We start from the raw sequence: 18,989 nt of genomic DNA, 5'->3' as shown, positions 1-18,989 counted from the left end.
ACGCTTGTAGTTCTGAAACAACGCACAGAGCAAATGGCCACGAGGAAAACAGTTTTGAGAGAGAGGTCCTTGAGGGTAGAGGACCGCAGAGGTTCAAAGGGAGGTCCTACGAGGGAGCGAAGGACCAAATTGAGGCTCCAGGAGGGACAAGGAGACTGGACCGGAGGCCTCAAGTGCTTAACTCCCTGAAGGAAACGAACTATGTCAGGATGAGAGGACAAGGACCTGTGTTTCTGTAAGCAAACCAAGGACCCCAGAGCCGCGACTTGAACCCATATAGAATTGTAGGCTAGTCCTTTGTTCACGCCGTCCTGAAGAAACTGGAGGATCTGAGGCACAGAAGCCGCCCTCGGGCGGGTAGAGTGTGAAATGCACCAGGACTCAAAGACGTGCCAGACATGCACATAAGCGATGGAGGTGGATGTTTTTCTAGCCTTAAGGAGGGTCGCGACTACAGGATCTGGATACCCCCGGCGTTGGAAGCGCCGCCTTTCAAAAGCCATGCCGCAAGACAGAAGCGTTCGGCCTGGTCGAAAAATACTAGTCCTTGGTGCAGGAGTTGAAGCAAATGCCCCAGGCGAAGCGGTCCGTCCACCGCTAGGTTGATCAGGTCCGCGAACCACGGCCGGCGCGGCCACTCCGGTGCTACAAGGATGACCGGACCCTGGTGCCTCTCTATTCTTCAGAGGACCTTGCCCACTAGTGGCCAAGGTGGGAATACATAGAGCAGAAGATGAGGGGGCCAAGGGAGAACCAGTGCATCCACTCCTCCTGTGCCGTGGTCCCGTCTGAGACTGAAGAATCTGACCGCCTTGGCATTTTGAGTTGTGGCCATGAGATCTAAGTGGGGAATCCCCCAGTGTTGAGTGAGAAGCTGCATTGCCTCCTCGGAGAGCTCCCACTCTCCTGGATCCAAATGTTGTCGACTCAGGAAGTCTGCCTGGATATTGTCCACCCCCGCAATGTGTGAGGCTGCCAGATGGGATAGATGTCTCTCTGCCCAGGCCATCAGACTGTCTGTTTCCAGGGAGACTTGTTGGCTCCTTGTGCCCCCTTGACGATTGATGTACGCCACCATGGTCACGTTGTCGGACAATATCCGGACCGCTCGATGCTGGACGAGCGGGAGAAACTGTTCCAGTGCCAGATGCACCGCCCTTGTTTCCAGCAAATTGATGGTCCACGTGCACTGTTCCTGTGTCCATAGCCCCTGGGCCGATCTTGACTAGCAGACTGCCCCCCCCAGCCGGTCAGGCTGGCGTCCGTGGTAACCACCACCCATGCCGGAACCTCCAGGGGCATTCCCTGAGCCAGATGGAGCGGGTCCAGCCACCATCGGAAATTGTCTCTGGCGCACTGGGGGAGCGGGAGGACAAGCTGATAGTCCTGAGACACCGGCTTCCAGTGAGAGAGTAGTGCCCTCTGTAAGGGGTGTAGATGTTCGAAAGCCCAGGGTACGAGATCTATGGTGGACACCATAGATCCAAGGAGCTGCAGGTAATTCCAGGCCGTGGGGGCTGGTAGAGCAGAGAAGCGATGTACCTGCTCCCGAATTGATTGCACCCAATCAGGATGCAGATAGACCTTGCCCTTGGCCGTGTCAAAGTGTGATCCCAGGAAATCGAAGATCTGCAACGGGAGGAGGGTGCTCTTGGAGAAGTTGATGACCCAACCCAAGGATTGGAGAAGTTGAACCACCCGAGAGACCGCTGCATTTCCCTGTGCGAGAGTCTTGGCACGAATAAGCCAATCGTCTAGATATGAGTGAACCAGAATGCCTTCTCGGAGGGCTGCCGTTACCACCACCATTACCTTGGAAAATGTTCGGGGAGCGGTCGCAAGACCGAACGGGAGCGCTGCTGTGCCCTGGCCCCACTGTAGAGCACTTGCTCTCCCCAGTCGGCGGTCCCGAGGAATGCGCGTCTCGGGACCGCGGGCCGAATCGCGTCACGGGGGAGAGGGGCTGAACCAGTCAGCGATCACCCCCGAAGAAAAGCAGGTCCAGCAACCTAGAAAAAAAATGAATAATTCCCAAGAACTTACCCCAAAAGTCACACACAGTGAGAGAGAAGTAAAGGAAAACAGGTGAATCCCAAGCGCAGAGCTGATTGCAAGTTCTGAAGGGGCAGTGCTTGACAAATAAACTAACCTGCCTTTTTTTTTTTTTTAAACAAACTTTATTCACCAAAGAATAATATAAAGTAAAAGGGGAAAGATGAACAAATTCTAAAATCCCAGGGGAGCTAAGGCTCCCCAGCTCCTATCTGCTGGAGTCAGAAGAATCATGAGCGCATACTGAGGGTGCACTGGCTTATAGAGCTGCACCCTCAGAAGTTCTGTTCTGACCATCTTCTGGACGGGGGACATAACCCATCGTCTGGACTGATCCTGGTACGTACAGGGAACACTCCGTTACCGTAGGACAGTTCAGCTCTGAGGGCCTTGGCACCATTAATCTAAAGCAAAGCATCCCACCACAGTAAAAGAGGAAAATAGTGAAATCATAGGAACACTTAGGATAAAAAAGCTTTATTTTCATGGAAAACTAAAAATGTACGTTCTTGCATCACCATTTTTCACCCTCATATGTAAAAACAAGCAAAAGAAAAAAAAACTCAGACAATAGCAAAAGACGGACAGAAAGCACATGTGCAAACATTATTTACAGCACAAGAGTAGTCCGGCGGCTGACCAGCCTCAGTACTTTTTCAGACCGTATGGCAAGGGCAAATTGATCCGGTTACTGGTCAGTGGTGGAGAGTGCCAAACAGCAGAACTGGTGCGTTTGAAATAACGTGGTTTGCTTTTGTTAAACATCTCCTCCAGGTTAGGGGTTTCAATCCTGCCAAAGCGGCTGTCAATGTCTATAGGGTTATAATAGTTGTGGCGGAGAGCTTCATTTAGTAGCTTGCCTGGAAGAGAAAGTTAACATATTAATCACCCTGTGCTGCCCCTTTAAAAGGCGGACCTCCTTCCCCCTCCCCCTCATGATACTGGAAGCCTCTTCCTCCATGCTCTGGCTGATTGACAGCAGTGCAGCCTAACAGTGCTTAAGTAACATGCTGGGACTATTGCATTCCTGGATTTTGTCTGTTGTAATTTTGATTGGCTCTTCTGTTCTCTCTCTGCTTCATGGCAGAGCGTTATGCTGCCGCTTACCCAACTAATCAAACTTAATATTTCACTTGGAAGCAGCTCCAGCACTGCTCTCTACATTAATGGTGGGGGTGAAAGGGAATTAGAACATAAGGTTACTAAGAGCCAAGAGAAACAGATAAGTATGAGAAAAAATAAGTGTGAAGCTTGCTGGGCAGACTGGATGGACCGACTGGTCTTCTTCTGCCGTCATTTCTATGTTTCTATGTATGTTTCTAAATATATCAGCAGCATGACACAATTTCTCATTCTTTATTAAGTAGATCACAGGTTATAGGGGTAGGGGAAAAAGAGTTGCTTACTTGTAACAGGTGTTCTCCGAGAACAGCAGGATGTCAGTCCTCACACATGGGTGACCTCACCCCATGGAGCCCGGCATGGAAAGCTGTCAAAAATTTCTAGATCTTTTTCAAAGCTATATAACTTGTCATACACGTGTCACATTGATATTGTATTACCTTTGATTGTGTAAGGTCTAGATGTGTGTACATTTAGATTGCCAATAAAAATTGTTTACACAGAAAAAAAAAGGAGATGCAGTCTGCTCGGCAATTAGAAAGCATCTGCTTGGCAACAGCTATCCCCAACCTGTTCTAGTAAAAAGAAATGACAAGCTGGGGGGATTTGTCTATGGGCTTCTGTCTAGATAGAAGGCCAAGGCTCTCTTGCAGTCCAAACTGTGAAGGGCTCGTTCACCTTGATACCAATAGGACCTGTGAAAAAACATGTCGGCAGGACAATGGATCGCTTAAGATGAAGTCTGACACTACCTTAGGCAGGAATTTAAGATTCATGTGCAAGACCACCCTATCACAAAAAAAACCTTAGTGTACGGTGGGTAAGTCACTAAGGCCTGGAACTCTCTGACCCTGCATGTTGAAGTGACCACCATCAAAAATGTAACCTTCCAGGTCAGGTACTTCAGGTTACAGGAGCGCAGAGGCTCATAAGGAGCCTTCATCAGCTAAAACCACGTTAAGGTCCCAGGACCAGAGGGCAGCTTTAGGAGAAGCTTCAACTGAAGCTTACCCCGCATGAAACGTGCACCTATAGGTTATATAGAGATGGGCTTACCCTCTGCACATGGTGATATGCACCAGTCACACTGAGATGAACCCAGCTGTGGATAGGTGTAGAAAGTAGGCCAGCAGTGTTTGTGCTGAGCAAGAGAAAGGATCTATGGCTTTTTGCTCACACTACATGGAAAATCTCCACTTTACTCCATAGGATATTTTGGTGGAAGGTTTTTTGGAAGCTATGAGGACATGAGAAATATTTTGATAGACTGGGGAAGGGGTTTGCAAGATTAATCTCAACATCCAAGCTGTGAGCATCAGGGCCTCATGACACTTAAAACCCACTGGTCCAACGTGATCTTGGACCACTCCTTGTAAAACAGAGTCAACCAACCCCCTATGACTGGAACCGAGGAACAGACCGGCCTGGTTTCATTGGGTGGACTGGGCTCGCGAAAGGACTGGTTCCAGGACTATTGCCTTCCCGAGGACTGCCTCTGGATGCCAACTGAAGTCCTGTGTATTTCTTCTGAAACGAGAGCGGGTAGGGAAGGACCCTTTCCCTTTCAGTTTATCTTCAGGCAATTTATGGCCTTTATTCTCTCTGAGAAATGTGATCATCTCCTCCAAGTCTTGACCAAAAAGCAGCTTTTCTTTAAAAAGTAACACCCCCAGCTGAGACTTGGATGAAACATCTGACGACCAGTTCCTCAACCAGGAGTCTCCTGGCCAAAACTGTCGACATTGTCCTAGAAGTCCTAATGAGGTCATATAATGCATCAGCTTCATAGGCCACCACAGCCTCCAGATGCTCTGCCTGCTTAGCCTCAGCTTCAGACATGGCCTTGTCAGTCTGCAACTGCAGCACCCAGCAGATACACTCCCTTGGCATAAAACTACTGCACACCGCAGCATGTATGCCTAGGTCAGAGACCTCAAAAACCTTCTTGAGGTAGACTTCCAGCTTCCTAACCTAACCGGCCACCCGAATGGTCATTTTCTTATTGACAGCCGAATCAAGGCCCCCACCTTCAGAAGATCCAGAATTTCCACAGGCAAGGGATATTATTTGTCCATTGCTCTGCCAACCTTCAACCCAGTCTCAGCAGTATCCCACTCCCTAAATAATAATTTATTGACCGACATGGAAAGGAAAAGTTTTTGCTGGATCCTGTAGGCCATCCATGACCGGGTCTACATCTTCCTGATCCAACTCCTCCTGTGGGACCTTTATCCCCAATTCTTCCAGAACACCAGGTATCAGGGGACTTAACTCCTCTTTATGGAACAACCAAACAACTTTTGGATCATCCCCCTCCACAAACAAGGTGGTACCCAGCATCTCCTCTGGATCTTGGTTTCCCATAGCTGGATCTGCCTCTGGCAGATCCTGTGCCTGCGGGTTCTCATCCTCTGAAACCTCAGGGATATCTGGTTCAGCATATATCGATGCGGGCATTCCTGGGACTCACTGGACTCTTGTAGCCCACGCAGCCTGAGAAGGCCTAGCCCTCTTAACCGGCTGCGGATGCCCCGCAGCTTTCTTGACATGTATGTCCTGTGTAACAGCAGGACAAAATCAGTAGGAAAGTTGGAGGAGTCATCCGAAGCCTCCCCTAAGAAGGCCTTCTCGTCCTCAGATTGGATCCCCTTAGCCTGCTGCCTCCCCCGGAGATCCCATCGGCTGGAGAAAGAGGGAGGAGGGAAATCCCCCTCCCCAGTGCGTGAAGCACAAACAAGCCCTCTGCATTAGACTAGCACAGACTGCAGCAGAGACCTCAAACAGCCTCTTCAACAGATCTCCAGCTTCCTGTCCTGGATATCCTTCAAGGTCACCGACCCTGCCACAGGAATAGTTTTCTTCGTCACCACTGACACTGCTGCATCCACAGCTCTAAGGTGTCCTCTGGCAGAGGATAGAGTTGGCCATTGCCCTGGCCACCTTCAATCCAGTTTCCAGGAAATCCCACTCCCAGTCAGTCAGCTTCTTGACCTGCTCTGGCAAGGGGAATGCCCTCGGCGGTCCACACAGTCTCTCCAACACCAGGTTTGCCTTTTCGTTATCAGAATCCTCCTGTGTAACCTTAAGCCCCAGCTCCTCCAGAACCTGAGGGATGAGGGGCAACAATTCATCCTTATGGAATAACCTGACCACCCTTGGGTCATCCCCTTAACATAAGAACATGCCATACTGGGTCAGACCAAGGGTCCATCAAGTCCAGCATCCTGTTTCCAACAGTGGCCAATCCAGGCCATAAGAACCTGGCAAGAACCCAAAAACTAAGTCTATTCCATGTTACCATTGCTAGTAATCGCAGTGGCTATTTTCTAAGTCAACTTAATTAATAGCAGGTAATGGACTTCTCCTCCAAGAACTTATCCAATCCTTTTTTAAACACAGCTATACTAACTGCACTAACCACATCCTCTGGCAACAAATTCCAGAGTTTAATTGTTTGTTGAGTGAAAAAGAACTTTCTCCGATTAGTTTTAAATGTACCACATGCTAACTTCATGGAGTGCCCCCTAGTCTTTCTATTATCTGAAAGAATAAATAAGATTCACATCTACCCGTTCTAGACCTCTCATGATTTTAAACACCTCTATCATATCCCCCTCAGCCGACTCTTCTCCAAGCTGAAAAGTCCTAACCTCTTTAGTCTTTCCTCATAGGGGAGCTGTTCCATTCCTCTTATTTTGGTTGCCCTTCTCCGTACCTTCTCCATTGCAACTATATCTTTTTTGAGATGCGGTGACCAGAATTGTACACAGTATTCAAGGTGCAGTCTCACCATGGAGCGATACAGAGGCATTATGACATTTTCCGTTTTATTCACCATTCCCTTTCTAATAATTCCCAACATTCTGTTTGCTTTCTTGACTGCCGCAGCACACTGAACTGATGATTTCAATGTGTTATCCACTATCCTTCTGCCAGAGGGACCTCGTCTGCATCCGAGTCCCCCAGTAGACCAGCCACCGGATCCATGCCTTGACCAGCACCCTGGTTCACTTGTGGATCATCACTTTGTGGATCAGTGCCCATCAGAATCCTTGGAGGAAACATCTTCCCCTAGCAATTGATCTAGACCTCGGAGGCACCTCAGCTCTAGACTTCTTAGCCTTGCCTCGGGCCACTTGAGAGTCCAGCTGCTTAGACATCAGCTCCTACCTGGCAAGATGGGCCTCATGCATTAGCAAAACAAAATCCGTGGAAAATCCTCCACCAACTCCCTGCTGCGTGGGTGCCACGTCATCCCCTGCGTCCACTGGCACATCTCCCCCTCCTTCAGGCCCGACTGCCCCCTGCAGCATGTGCTGAGGATCTCCAGTGACACAGGCGATGCAGAGAAGGGCCGCACTGAGGCGAAAGCGCCTCCCCCGCAGGCCCGACAGGCTTTCCCGTGCTCAGCGCACGATGCGGCCTGCAGCTAAAAATAACTCCGAGCAGGAGACAAAGCAGCTGCTGCTGTCCTGGCTCTGGGTTCTGAGATGCAGCCCCAGCCTTGCAGCTCCTTCCTCACCCCGAGGCCAAGCCAACATTCTCCTCGGCCACTCGAATGGAGCAAATAAAATCAGGCCTATTTTTTTTTTCTCTCCAAAACTTTAGCCCTTACAGACACAGCCTCCCCAAGCCCCTCAAAAACCAACAGAAAAGAATACTCTCCTGTCGCTGGGTGCTCCAGGACTCTGCAGCCAGCCGGTGTGAGGGCCTCAGGGGGAGTGAGGGAACTAGGACCCATTTTCCCTCCCCCTGGAATCAAGGGTCAAGCCTAACCAGGGATTACTAACCCCCTCTTACCCTGCTCAACCAGAGTGATGGCCCACGAAAGAACCTAACACCTCTGGGAGCTCAGCCTTCAGATCTTCTCTTTTTTTTTTTTTTTTTGGACTATCAGACTGCAGGTTTGCACCTCTACCATCTGCTGGAGATAAATACTGAAGGACTGCAGGTGGCACTCTCTGTTACGTAGCAGTGACTCAAGTTTTGTTCTCTGCCTCCATCTGCTGGTAGGGATGCAAAACCCACTTGTCTGGACTGAACTGGGGTATGAACAGGAACTACCTTAAGGAAAAGGAAAGAACAGCTGCAGCTCTAAAAAAAAACAAAAAAGAAAAAAAAAACCAAACCACTTACATGAACTGTGAGAAGAGAGGAAAGCTGAATACCATGATCACACAGCTTTCAACAACCACAGCTCAATGGAAAAAGAAGAGACTGAGGGACTCTGCCTAGGGGGCAGGGTGATGACTACAGCCTCACCCGCTCAGCAGGGCATGTTTGAGATCAAAATTCCATGCTGGGCTCCATCAGATGTCACCCATGTGAGGCCTACCATCCTGCTTGTCCTCAGAGAATTTATTCTATACCTCCAAGATCAACTTTAGCCCATTCTATACTGGCTGGCTGGAGTGCAGCTCTCGAAAGCTAGTCAAATTTTATTATGTCAATAAAATGGTCTCACTACAACTTGTTTCTTGACCTTTAGTTCTACACATTTAAGTGGACTAATACAGTAATCTCACTGCTAAGCAAACTTCAGATTTATGGTGCTAAAACTTGTCTGTAGATTCGAGAAAGCCATGTAATTATAGCATATATTTCCTCAGTGACTGATGTGCAAATACTTTAAGCTCAGACTACATGAATTCTTCTGTCAGATCACCTATTCCCATCCCAATATTCCTTCACCTGTTGCCCAGGCGGGAATGGGCTTCCGTGGCTGGCTCTCGTCATCTGTTGAGTCATCGCTGTTCAGATCCATCCCATAATCCTCATCACAGATCTTGGGTACCTTGGGCTTCAGCCCCTGTGGCGTCATCTGGTACGACTCTAACACAGCAGGGGAGTTCTGAAGAAAATAAAGGCAATATGCTTGCAGTAAGAGAGAGTCAGCACCAGCAAATCGGTTTCAAAGCAGACAATTTTTAAATAAATGATGACAGACTCTCTCTCTCTCTCTGCTTGGATTTGGAACACTCTTCAACTTAAGACTATTGAACATGACCTTATTCTCATCAGATCAAGATAACGAATTGGCCCACTATCAACCTTCATCCCCAGACCTGGTACAGATTAATCCATGGGTACAGGTCTTATTGTGCTGATGGATTTAACCAGTGCATAAGTGCTTTATTTACACCAAAGTTGAAGAGAACTAAAAATGAACAGTCAAAGCCTCAAGGTCAATGTTTCATTGATCGAATACTAGTTCCTGGATCTTCACGTTCAACTCACAGGACTGCCATTTATGGAAAGATCCCTTACCTCAACATCTACAGTGACATTGAACGTCTCAGCCAGCTGCTTCTCCTTGGCTTTCTTCTCTTGCTCCTGTCGTTCTTGCTCCTGATTAAACCAAATCAATTGTTACTGTGCATTATGTCATTGAAAGCAATGAGCACACATCTTAAGTGAGGCTCTTTACATTGACTTTATTGCCAAGGACAGTTTTTGGGGTGTACAACCTGTGTGACTGCACAGGACACTGTGGTGGGCTGGCACCCCTCATTCCTTTCCCACAGGCAGGGCAAGAGAGGGTTGGGAGAGAAATAGGGAATACTGCATAGGAAGAAGAGAAAGGGGGATGCTCTGCTCAAGAGAACTGCGGTGCTAGAGCTGCCAAAGGGGAGCAGGGTGCCTGCCAAGTGTCATTGTGGGATTAGAGCCAGAGACAGAGCTTCTAATAAGGACTTAGTTGCAGGACCTTAAAATTTGCTGGGGGTTGTTAGCAGGATGATGGACTGGTTAAGATGGAAGTCTGACACCACGTTAGGCAGAATCTTAGGTTGCGTATGCAAGTCCACTCTATCAAGAAAAAAAACAAACCAGTGTAAGGTGGATAAGTCATTAAGGCCTGGAACTCACTGCGTGCTGAAGTGACCACCACAAAACAAATATAACCTTCCAGGTCAGGTACTTCAGGTCACAGGAGCACAATAGTTCAAAAGGAGCTTTCATCAGCTGAGCTAATAAGAAATTACTACTTGATAATTTCCTGACTAACCTTTTAACTTTATTATAACAGGAAGAAAACAACTAAGAAGGAAGGGCCCAACACGAGGGATACCCCGGAATCGGAAAATCACAAAACGAAAGGTTCCCGACAGGATAGCGCATGGATCACCAAGATCCGATGAGCAGAAGAGATAGAGACCAGAAAGACAGTCTTAAGCGTAAGAGCTTTCAAGGTAGCGTGACGGAGAGGTTCGAACAGAGCCGCACAGAGGGCCCGAAGGATCAGATTAAAACTCCCTGACGGGCAAGCGGCCAAGAAGGTGGACGTAGATGCTTGAAGCCCTTCAAGCACCAATCACATCCGGGTGGCCCGCTCAGTGATGACATTCTACCCGACCCAGGAGAGAGCCGAGAGGGGAGAAGATCTTCTTGGGGAAGAGAGGACTAACGAGATCGGGGCAGAGAGCGCAGAGATACCCGACTCCGGGGACCTTCCTCCTCCTCCTGCAGGCTAGCTAAATAAAATCTATGCAGGAGGAGGGCAAAATTAGATACAAAACAAGCCCTGGAAGTCCTGGGTGGGGGAGGGAGAGGGTGACAGAAAACCCATCCTGGGGGGCCAGGGGGCTGAAATCGGGGGGTAGCTGCAAAAAAAAAAAAAAAAAAAAAAAAAGGACTCTGCCCCCCCAGCCCCAGGGAGCTCCGAAAACGGAGCCGACAAAAAAATCCAAAATGGCCACGGTTCCCGGGCTTTCCCGACCCGGGAATGGCATGGCCAAGCTCTGGGGAGACGATCCCCGGGCTAAATTTGCCAGCCCTACCGAGGAGGGACCTACCCCACCCGGCAGGGAGGCAGAGAAGAAGCCCCCTCGCAAAAAAACACGAAGGGGCTGGCAGAGAAGAGGCAGGCTGCCTGCCGCAGCAAAGAGAGCCGCTCTGAAGAAAAAAAAATGCAGAGAAAAAAGTTTGATTGACAGCCTGGAGGCCCAGAGTGAAGCAGGGGGGGAACCTGCTGACTCCTGCCTGTCTGGCTGCCGGTTCAAGCCCAGGTGGGAACAGAGACACAGAATACTGGTCTGCTGCTGTAGGTAAGTCTTAAAAGCACTGGGAGCACTTTTAAACTTAAGCCTGTTTCTGTGTCACTTTTTTTTTTTTTGGTAAAAAGACTGAGCACAGCAGCGTAACATTAAGACTCTTCGGCAGCCAGAGGGGGGGAGACGAGCCCTGGACAGACTCGGTCCCCACACCTGGAAGCGGTAACTGACAGGCTATGCACTGCACAAGGGGCAAAGCCCCCCTGAGTCCGGCAAGAGCCAGGAGACGTAACAGTCTCCTGAAGAAAAAATCCACAACTTCCTGACTAACCTTTTAACTTTATTATAACAGGAAGAAAACTACTACAAAATCCCTAAGGAATAAGTACTTGCTTGATCCCAGAAGGAAGGAAGAGAAAGAAGGCAGACTAGCCTAGATCAGGAGACCGAAGGGAGACGTGCTGCACCCGCTGGAGACAGACAAATACTGAAGGGTTACAGGATAGGCTCTGTCCTCATATAGGATATCCTTTTGGCTTTAGTCTGTCTCCACCTGCTGGAAAGGAGGCTCAACCCACAGTCTGGACTGATCCAGGTACGTACAGGGAACTGCCCTTTCCTTTAAGCTGGGATGGTGATTTGCTTGGTAACAGCACCTACCAAGGTATTCACTTTCAGGAATCACAACTGTCTCCTCGCCTTTGGATCCAAGGGGACAATCGCACTAAAGTGCAGCCCGCTTTGAAGTTACCTTCAGAGGTGGTCCATTCAAGGTCAATCGTCTTTTGAATCACAACCAGGAGGGGAAAACATGACATCCTGCATAGGACGACCAATAAGGAGTCGGCACGTCTGCAGAGTCACCCCCAGTCAAGTGTCTTCGACAGACTCTGCTCAGATTCTTTCACAGAGATGAATTGCCGAGTCATATAGCTCTAAATCCAGAGGAATCCCCCCCCCCCCCCCCTCAAGGACATGAACCCAACTTAGAAGGGATCCACAGCTCCACTGGGCGACCCTGCAGAAAGCTCTGAAGACCTAGGAGCAAATTCCACTCAGGCAAAGGAAGATGGATCCATACTGGGGCCCACAGGCCCAAACCTAACCCTGTCCAACTGACCTACATTTTTCGTAGATGTATCTGTTACAGGAAATAAAAGTGGAGGGCATACATTCGTTGTATTGTCTTCCACCCCACTCCCCTCAGTCTGAGGGGATGGTCCAGTGTCTACCTTAGCCCTGGTAGGTAAATCACTTTGTCCAAACAGCACTGACAGATTTTATATGGCAAACCACATAGATTGTTAGCCTCAGATCTCTTTGTCCCTGACACCATAGCTGTCCGGCACTATACACTGGACAGACACCAACCACGTCCGGGAGTACATGCACAATGGAGAAATTACTTAACTGATAATTTCGTTTTCCTTAGTGTAGACAGATGGACTCAGGACAAATGGGTTGTGCTCCCCTGCTAGCAGATGGAGACCGAGTCAGGTTTCAAAGCTGACATCACCCTAGATACACCCGTACAGTGACCTCAGCCCTTCAATATTCTCTTCAAAAGCCACTGTGGACAGACTATTGAAAAAAATTTGATTAAAAACAGATAAACATAACTGTACTCAACAAAAACACTGAATCCCAGTAAAATTTTAGATGCCCTGATCTAGGAACTGGATGACCGTTTACCCGTAATCTTTTGGAATCGATATCCACTCCACGGGCGAATCCTTGACACCGTTCTTGAGCAGCCGAAGGCAGTATGCTGAGTCCATCCGACTACACTAAGAAAAACAAAGTTATCAGATAAGTAATTTTTTCGTTTCCTAGCACATAGCCAGATGGACTCAGGACCAATGGGGCACATTATGTTAGTCATCCGACGCAATTGGTCCATCAGTTTCCTTCGCCTCAAGGGAGGGAGAGAGGAAGACCTTGTCCTGCTGAGTGTCAAACCAGACTCCCAGGTATTCCAAGGACTGGGAGGGGTTGAGGCTGCTCGTCTTAACGTGGATTCCACTTCCAGTTTTTTGTGCTGGGAGTGGCAGGGTGACATCATGAACATGTCCCAAGGGATGCGCGAAATTCCAGAGCATATCCTTCTCATATGATGTCCAGTATCCATTTGTCCTACGTGATCTCAACCCACTGCTGAAAGAGGGATAGTCGGCCCTCTATCTCCTTGTCCCATGGATGAGTCGGCCAAACTTCATTGGGAATGTTGGGTCCAACCTGAGCCCGAACCCGTTCCTCTTTTTGGTTGTCTGTTCTGAAAGGACAGATCTTCCGGAGGGCCGAGATGACTGAAATGATGAGTTTCTATAGGGCCAGAAGCGCTGGGAGCCCCTGGCCCGACCCCTCATGGGAGAGGGGTGCTGAGATCTCTCTCTTGTTTTCTGGTAGCCAAGGCACTGGAGATTCACTCCACTAGGAGCTAGTTTTTCCAATTTGCTACTGAATAGGAGGGCTCCCTTAAAGGGAATCTTTATGAGGTTCACCTTAGAGGTCACATCCGCTGACCAGATTTTGCAACTAGAGCTGTCTTCTGGCCCCCACCACTGAGGCTACTTCTCTGGCCGAGGTGTGTACTAGGTCCGAGCTTGCATCAGCTAGGAAGACCCGCAGCGGGCTCGATAGTCTCTCTGGTATGCACCCCTGAGCAGACACGAACGAGCCACCAGGGCACAACAGGACGCAATCTGCAGTGTCATTGCTGTCGCGAAGGCCTCCTTAAGAATGTATTCCAACTGTCTATCATGAGCATCCTTCAAGGCCGCTCCTCCCTCTACTGGGATAGTTCGCTTTGAGACTGCGCAGACCAGGGTGTCCACTTTCGGGAAATGCAGGAGTTCTTTGGCTGCCGGGTCCAGAGGGTATAAGGCCTCCAGGGCCCAACTTCCAACTGGCTTCTGGGGTGTCCCATTCCAGGTCAATCAACTCCTGGATGGCTTCCAGCATCAGGAAATAGCAAGAGGCTTTCTGTAGAGACACCAAGATGAGATTCTTCCTTGGTTCCGATATAGGGTCCGTGCCAGGAAGTCCCAGGGTCTGGGAAACCAGGGCCGGTAATTCATCTCTGTGGAAAAAAATTGAAGCATGGTTCGGTATGGCTCCAGGCCTAGAGGGATTTCCCCATCATCCAATGAATCTGCATCCTCTTCATCGTCCGTGGTGTCCGGGTCCCTGTCCCGAGGCATGCGGATATGGCTGGGAGGGCAAGGCCTCCCAGCTGGGGCTCTGTCCGGGCAGGGGCAGTAGCCGACTGCACCTGAACAAAGGCTTGTAGGCCCTTGAAAGAATTCTAACCAAGAGAAGGCTGCTGGGTCCATATTTAGCCCAGGAGGAACTGGGGTAGGTGTCACCGAACTGCCCGGACAATGAGGGAAAATGATGCCGGCAACAAAACCATGAGCGAGATGGCACCTCCGCAGCCCGCCACACGGAGTGCCCACCGAACCTGAAGCAGGGCCTAGCTCGGGGGGGGGGGGGGGGGGGGGCACTCAACCTGCTCAGAAACCCCCTTCCTTCACCTTATCAAGGTCAGGAATGTCATCTGCACGGCACGCCGAGCAAGGAGACCTGAGGAAAGACTTACCGAAGCCCTTCTACATCTCTGGATAAGAGGAGTTCTTCTCTACTTACTTGGGCTCCGTGCTTACCGGCCGAGTACAGAGATGGTCTCCGGCTACAGGGGGAGAGGGCTTAGGCAGTCACCATGCTCTGCTTCCTGCACCTGCTGCCTTTCAGCTGCTTCAGCAGCAAAGTCCACGCAGGGAGCCGGCTACCGGACCAAGGCACACCTCAGAGATCTCGGAAATCGCCTCAGAAATTCTCAACTGGGGGAGGGACCCTTAGGTATCACCACAGGAGAGCAGGGCTTGATCATCCTTTCAATTTGAAGGAAAAATTTCTCCTTGAATTAGTGCTGCAATCCTGCTGAACACCGCTGTTGGTGTGGGGATAGCATCCACATCTGCTAGGAGACAGATACTGGATGGCTGAGGTCACTGCAGGGGTATATCTAGGGTGATGTCAGCTTTGAAACCTGACTCAGTCTCCATCTGCTGGCAGGGGAGCACATAACCCATTGGTCCTGAGTCCATTTGGCTACATGCTAGGAAAATGGAGGTGGTGATGCCCTTTTTCAGGCCCTTGGTGAGGCATCACCTGGAGTAGTGTGTTCAGTTCTGGAACCCTTATCTGAAGAAAGGGATAGAGAGAGGATGGAGGTGGTCCAGAGAAGGGCGACCAAAATAGTGTGGGGTCGGTATCAGAAAACCTATGAGGAGAGACTGAAGGATCTGAATATGTATGCCCTGGAAGAGAGGAGGCGCAGGGGAGATAGGATACAGACCTTCAGACACCTGAAAGGTTTTAATGATGTGCAAACAAACTCTTTCCGCTGGGAAAGAAATAAGAACTAGGGGTCACAAAATGAAACTCCACGGACGCCTCAGAACCAACATCAGAAAATATTTCTTTACAGAGGGTGGTGGATGCCTGGAATGCCCTTCCAGAGGAGGAGGTGAAGATGAAAACAGTGAAAGAATTCAAAAGGGCATGGGATAAACACTGTGGATCCCTAAAGGCTAGAGGATGGAAAGAAGAAAAGAGTGCATGGGAGTAACCTGCTGGTGCAGCGGTTATTACCCTTAACCAAAAAGCCTTGATACTGGTGATGTTTATTAAAACCAACATCATTGCTCTCTGCTTCAATGGCAAGGGAAAAAGGGGAACTGGATTCGTTTAGCCACCGAGGGCCCTGACGTTTACAGTCTGGGGAAACAAATATGGGGGTAACTTGCTGATGTGACAGTTACTACCCTTAACCAATAAGACTGATACTTTGATGCAACTCAAACATTGGGCTCTCTGGTTCAACAGCAAGGCATAACGGGGAACTGGATTCAACGAGGGCCCTGACTTTTATAGTGTGGGAAACTTAGCAGCACAGGGCACAGCAGATATTAACAGAAGCTTACTGGGCAGACTGGATGGACCATTTGGTCCTTTTCTGCCGTCATTTCTAGGAATTGCCAAACTATCTTAAAGACAGAATGGAAATAGTTTTCTATATTTTATATGGGCAAATTGTCTGCCACTCATACGGACAAACTGGAAAAATGTAGGAAGATTTGGCAACCGTACAAATCATGGACTGGCAAGCACTTGAATTGTTTCAGAATCTGCACCATAAATGAGTGAGATTGGTTGAAGGGGGGGGGTAAAAAGCTACTGATTTCTGTATACTTGTGCATCTACACTGTTACTTTGACTTTTGTATTACTTACGGAATCAATTAAAATATATATATATAAAAAAAGAAGTAGGAAAGCAGGACAGAGAGGAGAGAGTTGAGAAGATAAACTGGTCTTAGATCGGTCAGTGCTGGCTCTCACTTTTCGCTTCCGCTCTGCCATCTCCTTTTGGAGCCTCTCTCTCTCTTGGGCTACTGCCTTCTCGTGTGCTGCTCGCTGCAGCTCTCTCTGAAGCTGTAGGGCCCTCTCCTTCTCCTGGCGCTCACGCTCTCTACAAACCAAACAAAAAAAAGACACCAGTTAAAGGGAACAAAATCAGCTACCCAAGTAGGTGACATCATCTGACAGTGCTGAGACAGACAAAAAAAGCAGCTCTCGGCTCCAAAAGACCCAGCATGCACAGGACTTCCTGTGCCGCTGCCACCATCTGAGCCACATCAGTCGTTCTATAGCAATGAGTGGGATTATGTGGTTACGTGTTCTGCTGTCCACAGGGGAATGCCTGCTCCAGGTAGCCACGCTTTCTTCATGGACAAGTAGGAACAAAACAGCCATGCGGGGACTCAGAGGCCAAAGGTTGCATAAAAATACTTCATAATATATTTATTTGCATTTAGACATAATACATCAAGTACAAACTTGAACAAGTAAACTAGCAAACTACTGAAGAAAAAAAAAAAAAACACTATACCAAATCCACAGCAAATGATCCAAGATTTAAAAAAAAAAAAAAAAAAAAATCCAAGGTCAATAATGCAAAAGCTTATGAAAAATCTTATTCAGGAGCTAACTTTCTAATACATCAAAGCAAAAAACTGGACAATAACCCTCAGACTGTGATCCTGTCCCCATTCAGCATACAATCATTTACAGGGAAAAACTTGACACCCCCCCTCCTCCCAAAAAAAAAAGCAACTCCAATAGACAGCCTCCTCTTCTCGCATAGCAAAAATCTTCCTCACAGGTCCAGAAATAGCCACATTTTGACTCAAAAATAAAGCATTGCACTTACAAAAAAAAAAAAAACCCACAAAAAAAAACAAAAAAAAAAAACAAATGGAAAGATTCTCTGTCCTGGAGAAAAGCAAAAGATAAACAGTCTGCTGACATACTGCCGCTCTAATGCCAGTTTAAGATGGACCTCAAGCTTGCGATCCTGTAAATCCTTCAGAGCTGCCGCCACCAATACTGGAATAGTAGTTCGCTTAGTGACAGCAGAGGTGTCCACCTCGGGTTAAGGGTAGAAACTCCTGTAGCGCCAGACGCACCGCCCGGGCCTCCAGCCGATTGATGTGCCACAGAGTCTGAACCGGAGACCAAATCCCCTGCGTGGTCTGGGACTGGCAGACTGCTCCCCAGCCGGAGAGACTGGCATCCGTGGTCACTACCAGCCACTGTGGAGCCTGAAGAGGCATTCCCCAGAGAAGATGAGGAAGCGAAAGCCACCACTGCAAGGCGGCGATGGTAGAGACCGAAAGAGGGAGAACTGTGTGAAACTGCTCCAATGGAGCAGTCACTGCAGACAGGTGGTAGATCGGGTTCTAGCTCTCCTCTCTTCCCTGGGATGGATAAGCCAATTTTCCCAAAAGCAATCTCCAGCCTTCCCAAGTGTTGGAAATTTTGGGGGCCCACTTCAATACTCGGATCGGCAAGGTGTCCCTGCCTCGAGCTCTCAAACTGATCGATCAGGTGCGGAATCTTCTCTCGCTCCCTCTTCCCAACAGCGTGGGACTACCTCCAAGTTCTGGGCTCAATGGCCTCCACCATTGACCTAGTCCCATGGGCCTTTGCGCATATGAGTCCGTTACCGAGAGCTTGCTATCCCGTTGGCATTGGATTCCGGAGTCTCTCTCAAAACAGTGCCTTCTTTCTTGCCGAAGGTTGTTTCCGTCTTCCATGTCAACCAGAGGGTGGAGCTTCCAGCGTTCTCTCCAGAAGACGCTGCGGGGACCGCTGGGGGCGACCTTTGCCGACTTGATGTTAAACGTGTTCTACTCCGGTACCTCCAGATTACCGACTTTCGGGTATCGGATCATCTTTGTCCTCTGGAGTGGTCCGAATCGGGGCAAACCGGCCTCTAAGGCTACCATTCCTCGGTGGTTAGAAGAGGCAATTTCCTCGGCCTATCTTTGTCAAGGTTGGGCGGTTCCTGAGGGCCTGAGGGCCTAAAGGCCCATTCGCTGCGTTCTCAAGCTACTTCCTGGGCGGAGAATCAATCTGTTTCTCCGCAAGAAATTTTCAGGGCCGCCACCTGGACGTCCCTGCATACTTTTGCTCGACACTACCGTCTGGATGTGCAAGCACCAGTCTTTGGTTCTTTTGGTAGGCAAGTGCTTCGAGCGGGACTGTCTCGGTCCCACCCGGTTCAGGGAAGCTTTGGTACATCCCACGGTCTGGACTGATCCGGGTACATACAGGGAAAGGAAAACTAGTACCACGGATCAGTAGTACTGTAGTAATTCCTGTAGTACCACGGATCAGTAGTACTGTAGTATTTCCTGCAGTACCACGGATCAGTCCAGACGCCCTTCCCTGTTTATTCTGTCATATCGTCCACTCGAAG

At 49.1% G+C, this 18,989-nt stretch overlaps 1 protein-coding gene across 3 annotated transcripts in view; it reads right to left on the bottom strand.

Annotated features, from left to right (window-relative positions):
* Positions 1-2,508: 2,508 nt before the first annotated feature.
* INCENP (inner centromere protein) overlaps positions 2,509-18,989 on the bottom strand; it is a 72,767-nt gene continuing 56,286 nt past the window's right edge. For all 3 annotated transcript variants that reach the window (XM_029582797.1, XM_029582799.1, XM_029582798.1), the window contains 4 exons: positions 16,568-16,697; positions 9,442-9,522; positions 8,866-9,025; positions 2,509-2,912 (listed from right to left, as the gene is read on the bottom strand). In XM_029582797.1, coding sequence (XP_029438657.1) covers positions 2,698-2,912; positions 8,866-9,025; positions 9,442-9,522; positions 16,568-16,697 — 586 coding nt within the window. In that variant the 3' untranslated portion in view covers positions 2,509-2,697. The remainder of the gene's footprint in view (positions 2,913-8,865; positions 9,026-9,441; positions 9,523-16,567; positions 16,698-18,989) is intronic.

The sequence above is a fragment of the Rhinatrema bivittatum genome, chromosome 17, assembly GCF_901001135.1.
Source record: "Rhinatrema bivittatum chromosome 17, aRhiBiv1.1, whole genome shotgun sequence".
NCBI classification, from domain to species: domain Eukaryota; kingdom Metazoa; phylum Chordata; class Amphibia; order Gymnophiona; family Rhinatrematidae; genus Rhinatrema; species Rhinatrema bivittatum.
This window is presented reverse-complemented; position numbering and strand designations above follow the sequence as displayed.